This window comes from Danio rerio, chromosome 20 (assembly GCF_052040795.2).
Source record: "Danio rerio strain M-AB ecotype USA chromosome 20, GRCz13ab, whole genome shotgun sequence".
In the NCBI taxonomy this organism is placed as follows: Eukaryota; Metazoa; Chordata; class Actinopteri; order Cypriniformes; family Danionidae; genus Danio; species Danio rerio.
This window is the reverse complement of record NC_141040.1, coordinates 55,097,501-55,122,500: the sequence shown is the minus strand read 5'-3', so window position 1 is coordinate 55,122,500 and position 25,000 is coordinate 55,097,501. Positions and strand designations below refer to the sequence as shown.

The following is a 25,000-nucleotide window of genomic DNA, read 5'->3' as shown; positions in this document are numbered from 1 at the left end:
AAACCGAGCTAACTGGGCACACGAGACTGGTTCCGAAACAAAAGTCTAGGTGTGAAAGCACCCTGAAACACTAACTAGCAGTGGGCTTTATGTTTCTCTGTGTCGAGTTTCTTTGCAGGTGTTTTGTTTTTATCGGAACGCTGCCTTAATGTAAGTCGCTTAAACTTTCTCATTCAGAGGCGGGAACCGGCGGATGTGCAACAACTTTAATCGAAAGATTAGCACAAAACAACAGTTCCATCTGGAACTCCTTCATGGGACACTTGTAAACACTCAGTCCAACGGGTTTGCGCGGCTCTTGGTCCCTCCCACACTTGTCATCAAGCTGACCAATCACAGAGCTTGTGCTATGCTTCATTGCGACACGTAGTTATATTTTTTGAGAGAGCTATGTGACTGCATAAAAGCTCCGCCGGAGCATACTTCTGTGTCAAGCGCACCTCTCAAAAAAATTTAACTACATGTTGCAACAGCATGTAGTGCAAGCTCTGTGATTGGTCGGCTCGGTATTGGTGACAAGCATGGGTGGTGCTGAGAGCCGCGAGCCCAATGGAGCAAGTGTTTACAAGTGTCGAGTCGCGTGAAGGAGCTCCAGATGAAACCTGTTGTTTTGTTTGCACCTTATGATTAAGGTTGTTGCATGTCCGCAGGTTCGCGCCTCTGAATGAGCAGGTTTGAGCTACTTGTACATTAAGGTAGCGTTCAGAAAAGACAAAACACCAGCGAAGAAACTCGACACAGAGAAACATAAACCCCTACTGCCAGCTAGCATTTCAGAAGTCGACGCAGAAATATAAACCAGCCTCAAGTTGAATAAAAAATTAACAAAATGAAAAAGCATGTGTGATATGATTGATCGCAGCTGGTCCCTCATCCAAGCCTACTATAAATAGACCGATTCCACCCTACTGACTTATCTTCGTTTTTGGAGGAATCCCCCCTTCCACACCACCTCCTCCTCTACCAAGGGGAGCTCTCGAGACCTACCTGATGATCTCAGACTCCCTTACATGCCCATTGACCAGGCAGGTCAATTATCTCCGAGCTCAGAGTTCTCTCCCGAGACGGAATGCCAAACCTGCAATTAGCATCAAGCATTTCTAATAGAAATCTTGTTTGTAATACGAGTAGTCCAGTATGTGCTGAAGCAGAAGTCTGTGGACTAGGCATGGGATGAGAACTGGTTTCAAGGTTTACCGTGGTTTGTAAAAGTCAAGGTCAACATTATGAAGCTGCAGGCCTGGAGACCCAATTGTACGCTCAGACCTGCACTTCCAGACCTATCATTAGGTTTAGCGTTGGGGTCAAGTGTCCAATGTTGCTGCTTGCTAGACAGTGCTGGGCTGAGTGTGCAGTAGCAAGATTTCCTCGCTGCAGTCTGTAAAAGGGTATATGCAGGAATACTAAAGGTAATTCCAATACCTTTTTACAGTTTTGGGCAAGCTACTTGAAAAATGTAGTGAGCTAAGCTATTAGCTACTCTACTTAAAATGTAGCTTAACTGCACTAAAAGCTACCCCCTGGAAAATGTAGCGAGCTAAGCTAAAAGCTACATGGCAAAAGTAGTTTAGCTACATCTAAGCTATTTTTACAATTTCATTTTTGTTTTAATCGAAGCAACTTAAATCCAAGTCAATCATATTTTAGTGATCAATAAAACTGTCAATGAAACATATGAGCCAGAATAATTCAGTTCAGTTATTTACTGTAAATAAACAACAACTATAAAACCAGGTGTAACACATTTAAAATACTATATTAATTTATAGTAAAGGTAAATATATTGGAACAAGCATTATATTGTATGTGTATGCATATATATATATATATATATATCAGAGTAGAGGTGTGAACCTATACTGGTCTCACGGTTCGGTTCGGTTACGATTATCATGCCTTCGATTTGGGTCAATTCGATATCTCGGTGCATTGACGATGCTTTCCATATACAGTCTTATATTTTAGGGGGAGGCTAAACCAAGCTGTCTGTAAACACACAGACACACAGCACCACACTGTCTCTCATTCAAACACATACACAAACATAGACAGCACCAAAGAAACAAACACACACACACACACACACACACACACACACGCACGCACGCACGCACGCACGCACGCACACACACACACTTACTCCCTTACTGAGAGCTCCTCTCAGCGCAAGCTCTCCCGGCTAAACACATATTGCGAGGGCTTAAACGGGGCAGTGCTCGTAATGTCAAGCGGGAAAAAAAAGAAAGACAGCTGTGAAACATAACCAGCTTTGTCTTTTTGTAGGAAACACACTTTAGATCTTTTTAGGGTAGGAAGTTTTTGAGTTATTGCAGTCTATAACTGTGTGTGTCAGAAAAATCGAAAACAAAACCAACTGAACCGCGCTGCTTTCTGGCGCCCCCTGCATGTACAGCACCCTTGCCTATGGTGCCTATGCCACGGACCGGCCCTGAGTTGGCTGAGTGTTGTAAATACTCACGCTCACCTCCCTCGCGACAGAGCGCATAGGAGATAAATGACGTCAGTACATAATAACCGGTTATGATTATTACTGAACCGATACCTTATTGTCCGCGTCTGCATCACGGTGCACCGAAGAAACAATTAATTTTGACACCCCTATATCAGAGGTTGCATTAGACTTTCTTATTGTCCGTCATTTTGATAGAGAGGGTTGTAAAAATTCCGTCATATCGTATTACTGCCCGTCATTTAATCTGCATATTTTTTATCGCTTTTTTCATTCATATTTTAATCGTGAACTTGCATGAAAAGCATATTGACCTTATTCTAAAATGCGGAAGTGCGCCTGTTTTCGCGATTGTCTTAGAACTTCCGATTCAGTCGCCTATGGGAGAAATGACTAGGAATAATAAACGGCAGAAAATGGCCAAACTACTTGCTCTACAAACAAATGTTTGCATGACTACACAGACCAAGTAGCATAATATAATAAGAAAATATTAAATTGCAACATCAAGCAGCGTAACGAGCAGTTGTTAACGTCAAAAAATGAATGGAAGTGAATGTGACCGGAAGTCTCGAGACAAAAAGATTCAAATGGCAGCGCCCGCTCGTCAGCTGAGAATAAGGTGAATAGGCTAAATTACTAATTTATTTATTCGACAAATGAACAAAAACTTTGACTCTAATTTATTGTTCAACAACTGTATGTTTTTTATTTTGTTGCACTGACAGCAGAGGGAATTAAAACAGACCATTTGTGCCTGAACACATGCAGGTATAAACAACAAAATGTTACAAAATAGAATTCAGACTAAAATAAAAACGTAACTTAAAAATATAACTTCAGACGATGTTCTGTAGGCCTATCTGCCTTAACTCGTATCTTCCTCCTGGTCCGCGGGAACTTGCCTCGGAAACTTCTTGTGACAGTTTTAATTTTGTTCTGGAGGCTTCGGCTGCCACTCTGGAGAATTACTAGCGCCACTTCAGCGAAAGTGATGAGAAGTTTGCAGGATTCTCTGAATGTTGGATTTACTGATCCTGCAAGCTCTCATTTCACCGAGAAAAAGATCCTCAGCACGCACTCTTTCTGCACCAGGGGCGTGGCTGCACCCATCTGCGTTTCATAGTGCACACAAATGCGCTCCAAAATAGAGGTCTGCATTCCCGCGGCTGTCCCGCGGGCGCCGCAGGACCGACCAGATTTCTGCGGCGCAGGAATAAATTTCCGAATAAATCGCGGGAGCGGTCGTAATGGGTTTAATTTGGGACGGGAGCGGGCTGTCTAGCAATATCGCGGATATTGCTATGCGAATGAGAGAGAGAGAGAGAGAGAGAGAGAGCTTTGCTTGTGTGTGTGTATGTTAGTGCGCGCGCGCGAATGAGAGAGAGAGAGAGAGAGAGAGAGAGAGAGAGAGAGAGAGAGAGAGAGAGAGAGAGAGAGAGAGAGAGAGAGAGAGAGAGAGAGAGAGAGAGAGAGAGAGAGAGAGAGAGAGAGAGAGAGAGAGAGAGAGAGAGAGAGAGAGAGAGAGAGAGAGAGAGCTTTCCCAGATAGCAAAATGCACTCGGGCCAGTTCCGGCTAGATTCTCGCCTGCCGGAAACTTACCACTCAGCCCAGCTCCGGCTGCCGGATGCTTGTGGACTCACTGCCCAATTCCAGCCCGAATCAATCGGGCCAGATGCGGCGGCCGTAAGCGAGCCGACGCTGCCGCATCCGCGCCGGAATCGGCCCGAGAGTAATGTGCGCTGCGACCCGGAGCTGGCGCGACTCAGTATTTATATACCTTTATAAAAAACCTTTTGGTATTACTTTGGTACTTGATACATGGTATTACAAGCCTTTGAGTTGATATAACAGCAAACGCCTGTGTGTCTGCTTGGTACTAGTGTGTGTGTTAGTGCGCGCACGCGTATGAGAGAGAGAGATTGGTCTGTGTGTGTGTGTGCTTGGTGCTGTGTGTGTGTGTGTTTATACAGACAGCTTGGCTTGGCTTGGCTTGGCTGTCTGGACTGTATAGCTGGGGGATTTTCGGTTTTGTTCTCCCCCGCTCTTTAGCGGGATCGGGTGCGGCGGCCAGAAAACAGGGCGGGTCGGGCAGCGGGACAATAAATTGTTAATATAAGCGGGAGCGGTCGGGTTCGGGCTAAAACCTGGCGGGTGCCGGCGGGAGCGGGATTCAAAATTTAGTCCCGCGCAGATCTCTACTCCAAAACACCCGACCTCCTTGATGCCGACAAAACAAGACAATTGCTAATTAATATGGACAATCGCCATCAGCTGGACAGGAGTGGGAACAATTAGTGTACAATACAGTTAGCTACAAATTACAATAGATGGCCTTCAGCATAATCCATCAAAATGACGGATCACCTGCCGATTTTTCCATCACTGCTGAGAAAAATCTGTCAATGATGGAAAATATTCGGTTAACGCAACCTCTGAAAAAGTAAGTTATTGCATCTTAACATGTACTTCTCCCTCAGTCATCTTTCCATCAAGCAAGTTGCGGTTGGTGAGGTCGCCAACCAGAGGTGGCAGTAACGCATCAAAATCTTTGTTCACGAACACCGTAAAACAGGAAGAATTCCTAATTTACTTTCATTGGCTAGACACCGGCCTCACAGCTCCGTGAATGTCGGTGCTGTCACTTACTGGTGTTTTCAGCGGCAGGCTTCAGCCACTGTTTGAACACGTCTTTCTCCAACTAGAAGTACGCAAAGTTACATTCTCCCGTTTTGCCGTCTGTTTCACTGTATGGTTTCGCTACATGTGGAGAGTGTCACATCACTTTCCTGCGTTTGACGCAAATTACGTGACATCACCCAGACAAAGAAGCTTTTCCAGGCACGCCCCAGCCCAAATCAATCCCATTGATCGAGCACGCTGTTGTTAACATTAAGAACAATGTAACTATATCTATGCTTTTTTGGAGTCAAACACTTTGGACAACACTTGAACAAAATTTAAGACTTGTAAAAATGCAATTAAGACTTAAGAGCCTTAATTTTGTCACAATTGATTTATCAACTTTCAATACTTTTTAAGACCCCGCAGACACCCTGTGTAACCACGATGACGTACTAGACCAGCTCGACTACGTAGTGGACATTGTACCTCCCACTAAGGTAATGCCCATGCTACTGTGATGGTTGGGTTTAGGATTGGGGAAGGTGTAGGTGATTGTCCATTACGTAGTGGACCTGGTCCATCAACCTGCAGACTGCAGAGAGGACTCAGGACCTTCTGTTTCACCTGACCCAACAGCAGGTTCCTATGGTATACACAGTTTTCTTTAGCTTTTTAGTGCAACAGTTTCTCCAGCAGCTAAAGACCATCACACATCAAAATCTACTGGTCAACCAACAATTCAGGAAACATTTTAAAATGCTTTTAAACCAACATCCCAGCATGCTGTAGAGCTGAACAGTGCAGTGGCTTTACTTTATATCCAAAGAAACGTCAGATATCCAGAGATGCCTTTTCAAGTTGTATAGATATCTGTGTTTTTGACACTAAAGAAGACAGCAGAAGTCGATGATTTATTTAAATTATTTACCCTGACATGTTTACTGCTCCAAAATATCTAAAATATTTCTTAAAATAAATAATATTGTGTTCAACAGTGGAAAAAATGTGTGTTTTTTACTCAGAGATTACACCCAGAACCTATTTTAGAGCAGTAATCACAATACTGTGATATTTTAATCCAAGATTATCATAGCATCAGAGTCTTATACCGGCCATGCCTACTGTGGACGCACACACAGATGGGACAGTGAGGGTTTGGGGGTGAAAGGTGAAGGTGGAGAACAGCAGCGGGTGAGCAGGAGGGAGGAACAGCAGACAGGAAGCCAACAGTGCGGGACAGGTAACAGGAAGTGCGGAGCTCACCTTGGGCGTGGGACAGGAAGCGGTGGAGAGGCGAGAGGTGGCCTGAGCGCGAGGAGACTCGGACGGTGTGGTGCTCAGAGACGCCGTGTCCCGCGGAAGAACCTGGACGCCCCTTGAGATGATGGAGTCCGGAATCTGACGCACAAGGGAGGAAGTTTTATTTTTAATAGCTGTTTATGTTGTGACACTTTACAGTATGGGACATGTATTGTAGTTTGGGATAAAGTACATCCAGGAGGTTGTTATCTCGGAATAAAAACAGACAGATTTATTTGCAGACCAATGTTAAGCGGAGCACTGTTGTACAGGACTGAAGAGATTTATTTTAAGAAAACAACCGCCTGGATGTACTTTATCCGGCTTATTAAATGGCTACTTGCAACAAAACTTTAAAATTAGACACAAAACACTGTTCTGAGTCATAATAGTTTATTTTACGCTGACAGAAATGAAAACAGCTGATGGAGTATACACTAACCTGCGCATTATTCAGACACAAGATGGCGCCAAACAGTCAAAAACACAAAGCTGACAGTAACGAAAACCGCTGATGGAGTATACACTAACCTGCGCATTATTCAGCCACAAGATGGCGCCAAACAGTCAAATGCAAAGCTGACAGAAACGAAAACAGCTGATGGAGTATACACTAACCTGCGCATTATTCAGACACAAGATGGCGCCAAACAGTCAAAAACACAAAGCTGACAGTAACGAAAACCGCTGATGGAGTATACACTAACCTGCGCATTATTCAGCCACAAGATGGCGCCAAACAGTCAAAAACACAAAGCTGACAGTAACGAAAACCGCTGATGGAGTATACACTAACCTGCGCATTATTCAGCCACAAGATGGCGCCAAACAGTCAAATGCAAAGCTGACAGAAACGAAAACAGCTGATGGAGTATACACTAACCTGCGCATTATTCAGACACAAGATGGCGCCAAACAGTCAAAAACACAAAGCTGACAGTAACGAAAACCGCTGATGGAGTATACACTAACCTGCGCATTATTCAGCCACAAGATGGCGCCAAACAGTCAAATGCAAAGCTGACAGAAACGAAATCTCTTTGGTGCCATCTTGTGTCTTAACAATGAGCAGGTTAGTGTATACTCCATAAGCTGTTTTCGTTTCTGTCAGCGTAAAATGAACTATTATGAAAAATAATAATTATGAAAAGTTTTGTTGCATGTAGCCATTTAATAAGCAGGATAACGTGCATCCAGGCGGTTGTTTTCTCAAAATAAATCTCTTCAGTGTTTTTGACTGTTTAGCGCCATCTTGTGGCTGAATAATGCGCAGTGTATACTCTAGCTGTTTTCGTTTTCATCAGCTTTGCAATTCATTACAGAATTATTAAACTATTATGGCTCAGGACAATTATTTTTGTCTAATTTTGAAGTTTTTTTTAGCAAATAGCAGTGTCATAAGTAGGACAAAGTGCAAATTTTATATCATGGTTATTAGATAACGCTTTAACAAATTATCGTTCCAAATCAGCTTGACAAACAGTGCACCTTATTACATTATAGTCAAAATCAGAATAGTTGTGTATACATTGACAATATATATACATAGCTAACCTGCAGTTATACGGTTTATAATGTAGCATTCTTTCAAAAAAGGTGTCTAACACATTTTCAATATTTTTATTAATACTTTTGCAACACGACTGTTGTGTTTTGTACACACTAGTTACAACAATTACAAATAGACGCTCTTTTTGCACATACAATCGGGTGAATTGTTGTTCAAGAGACATGACATACTGTATGAGGAAGACAACAATCAGACAGATGATGATGAAGATGATGATGACAGTCACTCAAGGAGGTGCAGCACACATGAAGATGACACATAGTTTTATGATGGAAATGACACCTGCAAATGTCCAACAAAGACATGTCAAATAACCACAAATTAAATGTAATATAATATAATATAATATAATATAATATAATATAATATAATATAATATAATATAATATAATATAATAAAATAAAATATAATATAATAATATAATATAAAAATATAATATAATATAATATAACATAATATAATAATATAATATAAAAATATAATATAATATAATATAATATAATATAATAATATAATATAATATAAAAATATAATATAATATAATATAATATAATAAAATATAATATAATATAATAAAATATAATATAATATAATATAAAAATATAATATAATATAATATAACATAATATAATATAATATAATATAATATAATATAATATAATATAATATAGGGCGTTACGGTGGCACAGTGGGTAGCACGATTGCCTAACAGCAAGAAGGTCGCTGGCTCGAGCCTTGGCTCTTTCAGTTAGCATTTCTGTGTGGAGTTTGCATGTTTTCCCCGTGTTGGCGTGGGTTTCCTCCGGGTGCTCCGGTTTCCTCCACAGTCCAAAAACATGTGCTATAGTGGAATTGGGTATGCTAAAATTGTCCATAGTGTATGTGTTTGAATGAGTTTGTATGAATGTTTCCCAGTGATGGGTTGCAACTGGAAGGACATCCGCTGCATAAAACATATGCTGGATAAGTTGGTGGTTCATTCCGCTGTGGTGACCCCAGATTAATAAAAGGACTGAGTCGAGAATGATTAATAAAATAAAATAAAATATGATATAATATAACATAATATAATAATAATATAATATAATATAATAGTATAACAAAAATTATTTCATATAATATAATAAAATATAATATAATTTAATATGATACAATATAAAATAACATAATAAAATATAATATAATATAATAAAATATAACATAATATAATAGTATAATATAATATAATATAATATAATACAATATAATATAACATAATACAATATAATATAATATAACATAATAGTATAATAAATATAATATAATATAATATAATATAATATAATATATTATAATATAATAGTATAATAAAAATTATATAATATAATAAAATATAATATAATATAATAAAATATAAAATAATATATTATAATATAATAATATAATAAAAATAATATAATATAATATAATATAATATAAAATAATATATTATAATATAATAATATAATAAAAATAATATAATATAATATAATATAATATAATATAATATAATATAATAAAATATAAAATAATATATTATAATATAATAGTATAATAAAAATAATATAATATAATATAATATAATATAATATAATATAATATAATATAATATAATATAATATAATATAATACAATATAATATAATATAATATGATATAATATAATATATTATAATATAATAGTATAATAAAAATTATATAATATAATATAATATAATATAATATAATATAATATATTATAACATAATAGTATAATAAAAATAATATAATATAATATAATATAATATAATATAATATAATATAATATAATATAATATAATATAATATAATATAATATAATATAATATAATATAATATTCATTCATTCATTCCTTTTCTTGTCGGCTTAGTCCCTTTATTAATCTGGGGTTGAAACAGCAGAATTAACCGCCAACTTATCCAGCACATTTTTACGCAGCGGATGCCCTTCCAGCTACAACCCTTCTCTGGGAATCATCCACACAAACATTCACACACACACTCATACACTATAGATAATTTAGCCTACCCAATTCACCTGTAAAGCATGTCTTTGGACTGTGGGGGAAACCGGAGCACCCGGAGGAAACCCACCTGAACGCAGGGAGAACATGCAAACTCCACACAGAAACGTCAACTGAGCCGAGGATCGAACCAGCAACCTTCTTGCTGTGAGGCGACAGCACTTCCTACTGCGCCACTGCGTCCCCTAATATAATATAATATAATATAATATAATATAATATAATATAATATAATATAATATAATTTATGAAATCTTTTTTTTTACTTTCTCTCGTCAACGATATTACCAATTCAACATTGCAGATCCTGTGATGCGACTATTGCAGATGCACACATTGCGATATCGATGCTAAAACGATATGTTTTGCAGCCTTAATGCTCACATCCATCTTAATTTTTACCTTGGCAGCGATGGATGCGGCGGTGATGTGCGAGGAGGAGCTGTCCTCTGTGGACGCCACACCGCTGTCCTTCTTCTCCTCCTCCTCTTCCTCACACTGGACGCCCTTGTCCTCCGTCTGCCGGTGCGGGCTGCTGGCGGGCAGCGGGGACAGCGGTGGTGGAGGGGACGGCAGGTCTTCCAGCTCATTGGGAATCTCCTTCACTTTCACCACTGCTTCCCGAAGCAGGTCGATGGCGTGCGGGAGAGCCGGCAGGATGAACTGGAAGCATTCCTGAAGATAAATCAAGAGAAAACAAGTTTAAAATAATAATTCAAATAAAGTTGTTTAAAATAAAGCTGCGATGAAAAAATGATGACCCTTAAGTAAACCATTATGGGATGTTTCAGAGGGGGCTGGACAATTATTTAAATTTAGAATTTATTCATGTATATTTAACCGAGACCACAAAGGAAGGCCACAAACAGAACTAAAAGAGTAAAGATTGTTAACAAACTTTATGGTGTCTTGAGAAAGCCACGTCTGAAAGTCTGAAGTAGTTTAAAAAGTTTAAATAACTGAAGTAGTTTTAAGAAGTTTGAGTTGGCATAGATAGAGAAGTACATATGTGTTAGCATGTTTCTGTTATGGATTGGCATGTTTCTTGCTAGACGGTTGATAGCGGGTTCTGAATGGTTGCTAAGGTGTTGCTAAGAGGTTGCTAGGGTGTTCTGAATGGTTGCTAAGGTGTTGCTAGGCAGTTGCTAAGGTGTTCTGAGCGGTTGCTAGACGATTGCTAAGGTGTTGCTAAACAGTTGCTAGGGTGTTCAAGGTAGTTGTAAGGGTGTTGCTTAGTGGTTGCTAAGGTGTTGCCAGGCGATTGCAAGTTGTTGCTTTGCAGTTGCTAGAGTGTTTTATGCGGTTGCTAAGATGTTGCTAGGTGGTTGCTAGGTAGATGCTAGGGTGTTCTTAGTGGTTGCTAGGCGATTGCTAGTTAGTTCTGTGTGGTTGTTAAGGTGTTGCTAGACAGTTGCTTGGTTATTCTGAGTGGTTGCTAAGGCGTTGCTAGGTGGTCACTAGGGTGTTCTGAATGGTTGCTAAGGTGTTGTTAGGCAGTTGCTAAGGTGTTCTGAGTGGTTGCTAGGCGGTTGCTAGGCAGTTGCTAGGCTGTTTAAGGTAGTTGTAAGGGTGTTGCTAAGTGGTTGCTAAGGTGTTGCTAGGCGGTTGCAAGTTGTTGCTATGCGCTTGCCAGGGTGTTTGCTAGGTGGTTACTAGGTAATTGCTAGGGTGTTCTGAGGGGTTGCTAGGTGATTGCTAGGTTGTTCTGAGTGGTTGCTAAGGTGTTGCTAGACAGTTGCTTGGTTATTCAGAGGGGTTGCTAAGCCGTTGCTAGGTGGTTACTAGGTAATTGCTAGGGTGTTCTGAGGGGTTGCTAGGCGACTGCTAGGTTGTTCTGACTGGTTGCTGAGGTGTTGCTAGGGTGTTGTTAAACAGTTGCTAGGCTGTTCGAAGTAGTTGTAAGGGTATTGCTAGGCGGTTGCAAGTTGTTGCTATGCGCTTGCTTGGGTGTTTTATGTGGTTGCTAAGATGTTGCTAGGTGGTTGCTAGGTAATTGCTAGGGTGTTCTGAGTGGTTGCAAGGCAAATTCTAGGTAGTTCTGAATGGTTTGCTTAGGTGTTTCTAAGGTGTTGCTAGACAGTTGCTTGGTCACTCTAAGTGGTTGCTAAGGCATTGCTAGGTGGTTGCTAGATATTTGCTAGAGTGTTCTGAGTAGTTGCTAGGCGGTTGCTAGGTTGTTTTTAGTGTTTGCTAAGGTGTTGCTAGGCAGTTCTGATAGGTTGCTAAGCCATTGCTAGGCGATTGCTAAGGTGTTCTGAGTGGTTGCTACGAGACTACAAGGGTGTTCTGAGTGGTTGCTAAAGCGTTGCTAGGTGGTTGCTAAGGTGTTGCTAGGAGGTTGCTATGTAATTGCTAAGATCTTGCTAGGTGGTTACTAAGGTGTTCTAGAACATTGATAGGGTGTTCTAATTAGTTGCTAGGTGGTTGCGACGATGTTGCTAGGTGGTTACTAAGATGTTGCTAGGCGGTTGGTAAGATGTTTTAGGCCGTTGTCTAGTAAGGTATGGTATGTTGTTAGTATGTTCAATGTAAAGTCAATTGCAGTTTTCTATAATGGAAGTTTATGGGACAGTTGCTAGGGTGCCGTAAATGGTTTCTAGGGTGTGGCTAGTATGTTGAAAGGTCAGTGATTGGCAGATTGGTAGTCTGAGTTTAATGAGCCCACCCTTAAGTCGGTAAGACAGTCTGGCGCAAAGTTTTAAGGTCACAAATTGTTGTTAAGTCAGTGGGATTTTTCAGAATTTTCCGTGATAGTTTTGGGAAAACTGTGAGTCGGATCAGTTTAAAAAGATATAGCAACACAAGTCAGACCAGTTTGGAGGTTTGGAGTAAGTTTGGCGTTTCTAGCTTAAAAGGTCTAGGAGGAGATGCATTCTTAAAATAGTCTAAGAAGAAAAAGAAGACGGAAGAAAATATTAAGTTGATATAGGATAACCATAATATTTAAACTTTCACATTCGCTCCCATTTCTCATTTATTATACAAGAACTTTAATAGCACCACACTGGAACTTTGTCTTTTCTAATGGAGTGCGTACACCAGTAATAAGACGTAATGTATAAATACATAACAGAGTAAAGCGATACTTACCTGTGAGCCTTTTTTACTGCCAGGCAAATTTATGATGAGAGTTTTCCCTCTGATTCCACACACAGGTCTGCACACACAATTGAAAAAGCAACTCATTAATTTACTATACTGCTAAATACTATTATATATACACACTCACTGGACACTTTATAAGGTACACCAGTCTAATTGCTCGTAAACGAAAATTTCTAATCAGCCAATCACATGTCTGAAGGCAGACCTGGAGAGCATCCCGAGAGGAGTGACGTTCAGAGAGCCCATCAGCATCGCCAGAGACATCCCTGGAGCTTCTCGCTCGATCACCTCTTTAGTGGCCTGAAGAGAGAGACAGAGAGAGACGCGTGCAAACACACACACACACACACACACACACACACACACACACACACACACACATAGAATCAACAGAGTGGTCACATTAAAACCCTGGACTATTCTACTAATCTCTGCATTACATCATTGTGTGTGTTCATGTTTCCTTGAGTGACACTTCAAGCATCATTAGAGGCGGGATCGAGAGAGAAGAAGGAACAAAAGCATATAAGAGAAAGAGAGAGAGTTGAACAAGTTCTCTTTTTTGAAGAGAAATACTAAACTATTGTTCAAAACCACTGTTAAACAGGAGTCAGTTTTGTATTTTGTCTCTCTATTAAATATAATAATTAAGTTTATGAGCCATTGTCCTCATAAGGAACAACAACAACAACAACAAAATGTCCCCACAAGGTCAAAATTTACTGGTATTGCTAAAGTTGTGGGGACATTTTGTTATTGTTGCGTTAACAGGTGTGTTTGTCTGTGTGTGTGTGTGTGTGTCTGTCTCTCTCTCCCTCTCTTTCCACCTTCAGGCCCCGCCCTAACTACGCAGGCAAACGTGCCCTGGGATTGGAGGAGGTTACCCAAGGCGTCCTTTAAAAAGAGAGCAACTGGCGCGGGGCGGGAGAGCGAGTTTTGTTGGCATGTTGTTTGAGATTGTTGTGATTAAGTTATTCTTGTGTAAGTTTTGACTTTGTGTATATGCATCTGTGTTTCCCCTTCCTATAATTTTGTTTTTGGTTTGTTTGTTAATATTGTAAATATATATTGTACATGGTAAGAGGCAGTAGGGGTTGGACGCCACACTTTTCTTTTTGTAAGTATTTTCACCTGTTTTTGTTCTTATTCAGGGAGATAAGTGTAGATTTTGTATTTTTATTTCTGTTATTTTATTAGGTGTAGTACGTTTCATTTGGGTGTTTAGTTAGTGTGTACTTTATTAGTGTGTTTATTATTTTTCTGTGGGTCCATTCAGAGGTAGTTGGCTTCATGTTTTTTTTTGGTAACAAAAAAGAAAAAGACAAAAAAAAAAGACAAATAAAGAGACCCGACACAAAAGAGTCATTAAAGTGTATTTTATACACTTAATCCAGATGGATGGGGCGTCCATTACTGCATCCAAAATCGTGAAAAGCCTTGGAGTAACGACTGATGACCAACTAAACTTCTCTGACCACATTTCTAGAACTGCTCAATCGTGCAGATTCGCACTCTATAACATCAGAAAGATCCGACCCTTCCTATCTGAACATGCAGCTCAACTCCTTGTTCAAGCTCTTGTTCTCTCCAAACTGGATTACTGCAACTCTCTACTAGCCGGGCTTTCCGCTAACTCTATCAAATCTCTTCAGATGCTTCAAAACGCAGCAGCACGAGTGGTCTTTAATGAACCTAAAAGAGCACATGTCACTCCGCTGCTCATCCGTTTGCACTGGCTGCCAGTTGCTGCTCGCATCAAATTCAAAGCTCTGGTGTTTGCTTACAAAGCGACCTCTGGCTTTGCTCCTTCTTTTCTGCTCTCACTTCTGCAGATTTATGTGCCCTCCAGAAACTTGGGTTCTGTGAATCAACGTTGCCTCGTGGTTCCCAAACTCTCACACTCAATCTGCCAAATTGGTGGAATGAACTCCCTAACTGCATCAGAACTGCAGAGTCACTCGCTGTCTTCAAGAAACGACTAAAAACTCAACTATTTAGTCTCCACTTTCCTTACTAATCTGCAATTGCCTCTCTGACCCCTCCACTAACTACCTCAAAAAAAAAATACTAATGTTTTGCTTCTTACACTTTCTTTACATACCTGAAACTTGCCTTCATTGTTGCTCTTATAGTTGTGTAAATTGCTTCCTTGACCTCATTTGTAAGTCGCTTTGGATAAAAGCGTCTGCTAAATGACTAAATGTAAATGTTTATTTGTCGGGTGGTTTTTTATGTTGCGGTCTTGACCCTAGAGGTCAAAGTGGGGGCTTGTCTGGGATATGAACCCGGGACCTCTCGCACCCCAAGCGAGAATCATACCCCTAGACTTGTATTAATTATTGAATACAAGATACACACACATGTTGGTGTTTTATAAAGACTCTCCATTCACTACCTGACAAAAGTCTTGTCGTCGATCTCAGTTGTAAGAGCAACAAATAATAACTTGACTTTTACTTGATAATTTGGAAAAGTGGCAGAAGGTGTATTTTTCTGCTGAATCATCTGTTGAGCTGCATCCCAATCATCACAAATACTGCAGAAGACTTACTGGAACCAGCATGGACCAAGATTCTCACAGAAATCAGTCGAGATTGGTGAAGGAAAAATCATGGTTTAGGATTACAATCAGTATGGGGGTGTGCGAGAGATCTGCAGAGTGGATGATCAACATCAACAGCCTGAGGGATCAAGACATTTGTGCTGCCCATTACATTACAAACCACAGGAGAGGACAATTCTCCAGCAGGATAGCGCTCCTTCTCATACTTCAGCCTCCACATCAAAACTCCTGAAAGCAAAGTAGGTGCTCCAGGATTGGTCAGCCCAGTCACCAGACATGAACATTATTGAGCATGTCTGGGGTAATATGAAGGAGGAGGCATTGAAGATGAATCCAAAGAGTCTTGATGAACTCTGGGAGTCCTGCAGGAACGCTTTCTTTGCCATTCCAGACGACTTTATTAATCAGTGATTTGAGTCATGTCAGAGATGTATGGATGCAGTCCTCCAAGCTCATGATGGAGTCAGACACAATATGAAAGCATGGCTTTATATTCTATACTGGAAATTATTTCTGTTTAGTCACAAGATTTTTGTCTAAGCAGAGTCAGATCTTACTGTCCTAATGAAATTATTAATAATCAAGGCATGATCATATTTTATTGTGCTCAAATAATCGTCATCTAGAGGCCTTTGCCTTTCATATAAGCCACTTCTGATACTAATTGATTAACTAGAAGTCAAGACATCGTTGTTCCTGAAACTTGCATAGGCGACAAGACTTTGTCAGGTGGTGTAGGTGTTTGTTATGCTGTAAGAAACATTTATTATATGGCCAACCCCAACCCTACCCCTAAACCCAACCCTCGCAGGAAACATTTGGCAAATTTTGAATGTGAACAAACCCGTAATGTATGATATCTTTATTCTGAATTACAAGGACACAAGGCATGTCCTCATAAAGCACAAGCAACAGGACTGACCTCAGGTGTGACATCTCGTGGAGCGAAGCCGGTGCCGCCAGTGGTTAAAATCAGGTTCAACTCTTTTTCATCACACCAGTCCACCAAAGTCTCCTGAAGCAGACAGAAGAAAACAATGTCAGAAAACACACACACATGCATGAAAGCACACACGCAGACTGTTACACAGAGATTTGTGCGCGCGCACACATAGGCTGTTTCTCAATTCCAAGAACGCAGAGAACGGACTTGCGTTCTTGTGGAGACCGGTCTTGCCAGGTGTCCTCGGAAGAACGAACTCGGGAGACCGCGAGGGCAGAGAATGCGTCCTTTGAGAATTGAGATGCTGCGTTCTTCCTGATGGTCACATGACCTTCACACGTTTTAAATGGAAATTATTTAAACATTACAGCATTCATACAACGATGTATTGTTTTCCCTTCTCTTCAAAATATATACTTTGCATAAAAAAATTATAAATATATGTTGCACAATATAAATAAAACAGATTTTAATAAGAATTTCAGCAAACAAACACCCTCAATGTGTTTATTCCTTTTTTAAGATGTTCATGTTAATGTTTACTTTCACCATTTTATTTAGTGAAACTCCTGAGGTAAATAAGTGATATCTCTGGACTTTAATAATAAATCTAAATTAAATGCTGCGCTTCCCAACTCCAGTCGCAATGACTTCTGGGACTTCCAGAGAGAGTTCGGTGCTTAAGTCTGCATCAGTGCGTCCTCGATATCAAGATCACATCCGGGAAGTTTCACGCGTCCTCCGTACTTGCGTCTTGAGTATTGGAACTGAACTTAGGCAGCTGATGATGACGTTGCACGAGAACACAAGGACGCAAGACCGCTGAAGAACGCATATTGAGAAACAGCCATTATTGACACGCACATACTACATGCACATAATTGCGCGCACACACGCACGCACGCGCACGCACGCACGCACGAACACACACACACACACACACACAAAGGGATTGATTTGTTAAACTTTTTGCCTCAGAAAACCTGTTAAGACATCCTGACATTTTTAAAGCATCACTACTTTCTTCAATTAATACTATTGATATACAAGTTATATTCTTCAATAGTAATTTGTGTAACACTATAAATGCTTTTACTATCCCTTCTGGTCAATGTAATGCATCATTGTTTATCAAAAGTTTAAAGTAATGATAGTAAATATTATTGATGCCAAACTTAGCAGTAGCACAACCTTTAAAGCTTTCTGTAATGTGATCTTTTGCCATTTTTAAATTATTATTATTATCATTTTTACTTAAAAACGTACCTTGATCTCATCGATTTCATCAGGAACTATTTTGTATGCCGAAATGGTTCCTCCAAGCCTGAAAAAAAGCAAGATCACATCAGTATTAGAGGAACAGGAACATCTACTGTTCAGAGCAAAGATGAGCTGGACATCAAGAAATCAAGACATTCAGCTTTTATTTGAAGTGCATGGCGCCATCCTGTGGCCAAATCAAGAATTAGGACACAAAGAGAAAGAGAAGTGTGTGTGTGTGTGTTTGTGTATGTGTGTGTGCAGGAGAACAGCACTTGAGGCAGGAGGTGTAGAGCAGCAGACAGGTCTTATGTAAGGTCTGTTTTTTTCTTCTATGTCTTTTTTTCTCTCCTCTTTTTGCGTGTGTGTTATTTTTAGGAAACTATAGCATCATGTTTCCTTATGACAGCAGTCAGGCTAGCAAACAGACACACCACTGCTCAAATCCCCAACACAACACAACACAACACAACACAACACAACACAACACAACATATACACACACTGCAAGAAATGCTTTTCTTTCTTCTTGTTTCTAGAGCAAATATCTAATAAATTCCTGAATCAAGAAGCATTTTTCATTCATTCATCTTCCCTGGGCTTAGACCCTTTAATTATGAGGGGTCACCACAGTGGAATGAACCACCAACTATTCCAGCATCTGTTTTACACAGCAGATGCCCTTTCAGCCGCAAGCCAGTACTGGGTGACACCCATACACACTGATTCACACACACACACACACACACACACACACACACACACACACACACACACACACACACACACACACACACACACACACACACACACACACACACACACACTCACACTCATACACTACAGCTAATTTAGCGCATGTGTGGAATGTGGGGAAACCGGAGCACCTGGAGGAAACCCATGCTAACCAGCCGGGACTCGAACCAGCGACCTTCTTGCTGTGTTACCACTGAGCCACCGTGCCGCCAATAAGCATTATATAAAAAATTATATATATATATATATATATATATATATATATATATATATATATATATATATATATATATATATATATATACATATATATATATATATACACACACACACACACACAACAGTTCTGTCTGGTTCTTGAATCTGATTGGCTGATAGCCGTGAGATATTTTGCTAGTAACAGCACACAAAGACCGCCCACATACAAGCGGAGGACGCTTTACAGCAGGGGTTCCCAAACTTTTCAGCCCGCGACCCCCAAAATAACAATGTCAGTGACTCGCGACCCCCATTTTTCAAGTTGGTTACACTGTAAATATATAAACCTTGTAGACACAACTATAGGCATGTATAAACATGAGCACATTGACAACACATAAATGCAACAGTCTATTAACTGTATATATTTTTTATATTCATTTATTAATTTATAATATAAAACGTAAAGGCTGATGACTGATTTTTATTTGTTTATAATAGATAATAATAATATAATAATAATTTTGTTTTTGTTTATTTGTATGTTGTTGTTTATTTAACACAACTATTATCTTCTGTGGGTTATGAGTAAAATATGGTCATTCAAATAGTTTAATAAAACTTATTTGAGTTTTGGAAATCACCAAGCGATCCCTTGTCATTGTTACGCGACCCCCCAGGGGGTCCCTACCCCCACTTTGAGAACCACTGCTTTAAAGTATGACAAATATTCCTGCAGGTTGAGCAACTTAACATACTATTGGGGCTATTTTAGTCGAGAACGTTGTTGTTTAAATTGCAACTATGCAGTTTATTTATAAGGACAGTGCCTATTTTAAAATATTTACAATTTCTGAGAGACAGCACGTCGGTGTCCATTAGCCAAAGATGGTTGACGTTGTCTATCCACAAGATGGCGCCAGGTCCGCATAATAAGCCCTTGCTTAGAAGATTAAAACTGTGTGTTTTCTAACGACATCTTATTCTGATCAAATCGTTATTAAACTGGTAAGTGATATTCTAAGTCGATCTCTCTCTTTTGTATAGAAATGTGCAGTTTATTAATAGGACAGTGCCTATTTTAATACAGTTACTTTCCAATCCCGTTTCTCAACAACGTTATTCCGAGACCTCACACCCAAAGACCCCCTGCTTATCACAAACACAACAGCAGTCTGGTAGTGATCGCGCTGATTTTTTTGGGGTTAATTATTGTGATACCAAGATTGCAACAGAGAAATACTGTAGGCTTTCATTCATTTTCTTGTCGGCTTAGTCCCTTTATTAATCCAGGGTCGCCACAGCGGATTGAACCGCCAACTTATCCAGCAGGTTTTTACGCAGTGGATGCCCTTCCAGCCGCAACCCATTTCTGAGAAACATCCACACATTCACACACACTCATACACTACGGACAATTTAGCCTACCCTATCACCTGTACCACATGTCTCTGGACTGTGGGGGAAACCGGAGCACCAGGAGGAAACCCACGCGAACGCAGGAAGAACATGCAAACTCCACACAGAAACGCCAACTGAGCCGAGGAACCAGCAACCCAGCAACCTTCTTGCTATGAGGCGAACGTGCTACCCACTGCGCCACTGTGTCGCCTATTGTAGACTTTAACAGACTTTAATACTGTAAGGCGATATCTCTGTAGACTCCAATGTGGCAGGGTGTGTGATGAGTGGCTTCTTGGTGAGTGATGCGTTTAAAGAGATTAAAGTCTTTATTTAGTTTTTTTTTAATTGAGCAAAATTATTTAACTGCACATCAAGAGACCGCAGTTATCCATTTAAGACGAGGCTGTTAACCCCCTTCAACAACCCACTCACTGACCAAGAGCGCAGATACAATGATGCTCATTCTCGCACTCGGTCACTCGGGCGATTGGGCAGCTGAAATGCTGGTGGCCCTACCTTAATAAGAGTGGAGGGGTGCTGCAATACAGCCCTAACAAAGTGTTCCTTTAATACATCTGTGTCTCCCACAGACACAGATACTACTCCAGACAGTAAAGTGTCGCCCACAATTGAGGCAACTTCCTCCTCAAAGGGTGTTAGTTCAGCATCCCCTGTTCGCTCCAGACTTTGACGGTGCGCCGCTGTTCTCCTCTTAACCTGCACCTTTACATCGGACCACTTCTTTTCTAATTCCTTCACAGTGCGATGTTCAGACCCCACTGCGTTAACCGCGTCAGCTAAACTCTCCCGCTATATTTTTTTCTTTTGTTATTAATTCCAGAGGACACACTTGCAAATAACACTGTTTACTCCAGTCTACCTTCAATAGGGGCACCTATAATTCACACTCTGTGAAGTTTCTCTTCTTGCTTGCTTTTGTCATTGCTTTTTCGTTTGGTTTTGCCACAGTAGAGTCATTATCATATTCATACGGGGCGGAGGCTGAGAGGGGTTTTGCGTTCGTGCACGTGCGCTCAGTTTCACGTTAATTCGGATGTACAAAGAGAATATGCGTGGGATTCAACGCAAGTCTTCGTACATGAGGCGCAGTGCAATCCAGTGCTTTTTAATGGGCTCACCCTACCCCACCCCTAACCCTACCCCTAATAGTGACGTCACAAGCTCCATTGAGTGCATTGTGTCTGACATTGCATCACTGAGATATGCAGTCTCAGCTTGCATCATCAAGGCTGCATCCAGATACTACTGCCTCCGGGTGCTCCGGTTTCCCCCACAGTCCAAGCACATGCGCTATAAGTGAATTGGATAAACTAAATTGGCCAGAGCGTATGAGTGTGTGTGTGTGTCAATGTGAGAGTGTATGGGTGATTCCCAGTACTGGGGTGCAGCTGGATATGCGTAAAACATATGCTGGAATAGTTGGCGGTTCATTCCGCTGTGGCGACCCCTGATAAATAAAGAACTAATGCCTAGTTCAGACTGTGTGATTTTAGCCCCGATTTTGGCTCGCCGACAGGTTTTGAGAAATCGCCGACAAATGCCTGAAATCACAGGCAAATCGCTGCTCGTGCACGTGAGTGACAATCACACAGTATGAACGATCAAAGACGCGATCTGAGAGAATCGGCGATGAGTCGCCGATGCCTGCGAGATATTTGGCGTGCTGAATATCTGGAGCTGTCGGCGATTCAAATCATGCCGTGTGAATTGAGTTTTGACTGAAAATAACATCAGCGATCGCCTACAGCCAATGAGAGAGCAGCATTCACTTGTGTGTGTGTGCGTGTGTGTACCTGCTGCAGGCCAGCGGGAGGCTGGGGGAGAAGTTAAAAGCGCTCATTTTCGGTTTATTTGGATCCACGAAATGGAGGAAAAACTAGTGGAGGTTTGACAGGACTCGGGAGCAACCGTGTCTGTTTTACGTTTCATACAGAAAGAAATTAGTTTATTATCAACGTTGAGGAGAAATGGCTAATTCCCTTTAAACCCAGGTGAGCAAACATGTACATGTTCTACCCCATTAAAGGCTTCTTTCTCATTATGTAGTAAATAACAAAAGATATACGACGTGTTTTTGGCTGTGAGGCGTAGTTTGGACGAAGTTGTCGGCGATTTTCCCTATAGTAAAGTCATGCAATGTGAAAGTCCCTGTCGCCGAACCATCTTGCAGTGTAAACAAAGCAACGACGAAACGCAAGCCCAGATAGTCATGCAGTGTGAAAACATCTGTGACACGACTAGTTTGAAAATCATGCAGTCTGAACTCGGCGTAAGCTGAAGGAAAATGAATCAACACAATTCTTGAGAGTTTTTTTTGAGGGGGAACTTATTTGTTTTTATGTTCAATCCACTTCTATTTTTAAATTGTATCAAGTTAATTTAATCAATTTGTGTTGGGACGACATGAAGAAATTGCATGGAACCCTGCATTTTTTGTTACAGCAGGTAAAACACACAGGATCCCTCCAGTGTTACTGGGTTCACCATTTGCATATTAAACTGATAGCAAATAACTTAGGATCTTTTCCTCCGTTTCCAAGGAAACCACTTCAGACTTCAGCCTCTTGTGGCAGTGACTCTCTCTCTCTCTCTCTCTCTCAGAGTGTTTGTAATGCTAGACTCTACATCTCGTGATTATGACACAGGCAGACACACAGTTTGGGCCCTGTGTGTGTTTCTGTCCCGATCCTGTGAAATTCATAGTATTTAATTAACAACTCCACATGCCTGAGGTTTAAGCAAGGAAATACAAGCTTCAGTCTACATTTTACCGACATCTGACTGCAGTTTCTAGGTAAAACGAATGCTACAGGGCAGTGTGATGGACGACTACAGCTTTGGTTCCTTTTAACACTAATGATATTTACAGGGGGATATAATAAATAGCTATGTACAGTTGAAGTTAGGACTATTAGCCCTTCTGTATATATTTTCAACACATTTCTAAACATAATAGTTTTAATAACTCATCTCTTTTTTTTTTTAAGATTTATTTTTGGCCTTTTTTTCCTTTATTATTAGATAGGACAGTATTGAGACAGGAAGCGAAGTGGGAGAGAGAGAGAGGGGGTAGGGTAGGGAATTGTCGTCGAGCCGGGATTCAAAATCACGACGCCCTGACGTGCTATTGCACCATATGTCGGCATGCTAACCTCTAGGCTATTGCGCCGACTAATAACTCATCTCTAATAACTGATTATCTTTGCCATGATGACAGCACATAATATTTGACGGATATTTTTTAGGATACTATTATTCAGCTTCAAGTGGCATTTAAAGGCTTTACTAGGGTAATTATGGTAAAGTTAGGGTAACTAGGCAAGTCATTGTATAATGGTGGATTGTTCTGTAGACAATTGAAAACAAATATTGCTCAAAGGGGCGAATAATATTGATCTTTAAATGGTGTTTAAAAAATTAAAAACTGCTTTCATTCTAGCTGAAATAAAACAAAAAAAGACTTCCTCCAGAAGAAAAAACTATTACAGGAAATACTGTGAAGATTCCCGAAACTATAAAACAACATTAGGGAAATATTTAAAAAAGAATTCAACTGTATATTGTATAAATAGACAATACAATGCTGTCTATAATAATATATAAATATAACATACAATTAATATACAAAAAAACAACATTAATATACAAGTAAAATAATAATTTCTGACATTTATATAGTGCTTTTCTGGGCACTCAAAGCACTTTACACAATGGGGGGGTTGTTGGGGAGCTCCTCATCCACCACCAGTGTGCAGCATCCACCTGGATGACGCGACGGCAGCCATTTTGCGCCAGACCGCACACCAGCTGATTGGTGGAGAGGAGACAGCGATGAAGCCAATTGGAATATGGGGATGGCCATGATGGACTGAGGCCAGTGGGCAGATTTGGCCAGGATGCCAGGGTTAACCCCTACTCTTTTCGAAGGACATCCTGGGATTTTTAACGACCACAGAGAGTCGCGACCTCGGTTTAACATCCTATCCGAAAGACGGCGCTCACTGAGCAGTATAGCATCCCCGTCACTATACTGAGGCATTAGGACCCACACAGACTGCAGGTTAGGCGTCCCCTACTGGCCTCACTAACACCACTTCCGGCAGCAACCTAGCTTTCCCATGTGGTCTCCCATCCAGGTACTGACCGGGCACAGCCCTGCTTAGCTTCAGTGGGTGACCATGTGAGAGTTGCAGAGAGCTAGCTGCCGGCTAGAAGTATAGTATATATTTAACTGCTTTATTGTCGGTGTTTTTGTCGTGTGACTGTCATTCTGTTTCACTGCAGAAACATCAGTGGTGCAAATAGAACTGAAAAAACACTCAAGTAAAAGTACCATTACTTGCCTAAAAATGTAGTGTGAGTATAGTAAAAGTATCTGTTGTCAATATTACTCAAAGTTAAAAGTAGCCCTTTCAAAAGTAGTCAAGAGTAATGAGTAGTGAGTATTGCGCTGTGAAAAGCTGATGCATTCACATGTAATTTGTGCATGTGTGTGTGTAAACGTAACATTCTGTAGTGCATTTGGTTATTGCCCAGCAGGCACGCAACGTCATAACACGTTAATATTAGGTTAGAGTTAGATTTTGATGTCAGGTGACCAAAATTCAATGTCTAGCAAGCGTCTAAGGACGTTATTTTGATGTCCAATAATGGCATCAAATGACGTTCATATGTGGTCAATTTTAGGTTTTTGGAAAGTGACCCAAAATCCAGTGTTGAGCCAAC

General features: G+C 40.3%; 1 protein-coding gene across 19 annotated transcripts in view; it reads right to left on the bottom strand.

The window, feature by feature from the left end:
* The window catches only part of gphnb (gephyrin b), a 150,611-nt gene that overhangs the window by 67,621 nt on the left and 57,990 nt on the right, over nt 1-25,000 (bottom strand). For 10 of the 19 annotated variants that reach the window (XM_087296184.1, XM_087296185.1, XM_087296186.1 and 7 more), the window contains 6 exon segments: nt 17,903-17,960; nt 16,616-16,708; nt 13,336-13,430; nt 13,116-13,182; nt 10,428-10,700; nt 6,360-6,494 (listed from right to left, as the gene is read on the bottom strand). In XM_087296184.1, coding sequence (XP_087152310.1) covers nt 6,360-6,494; nt 10,428-10,700; nt 13,116-13,182; nt 13,336-13,430; nt 16,616-16,708; nt 17,903-17,960 — 721 coding nt within the window. 19 annotated transcript variants of the gene reach the window in all.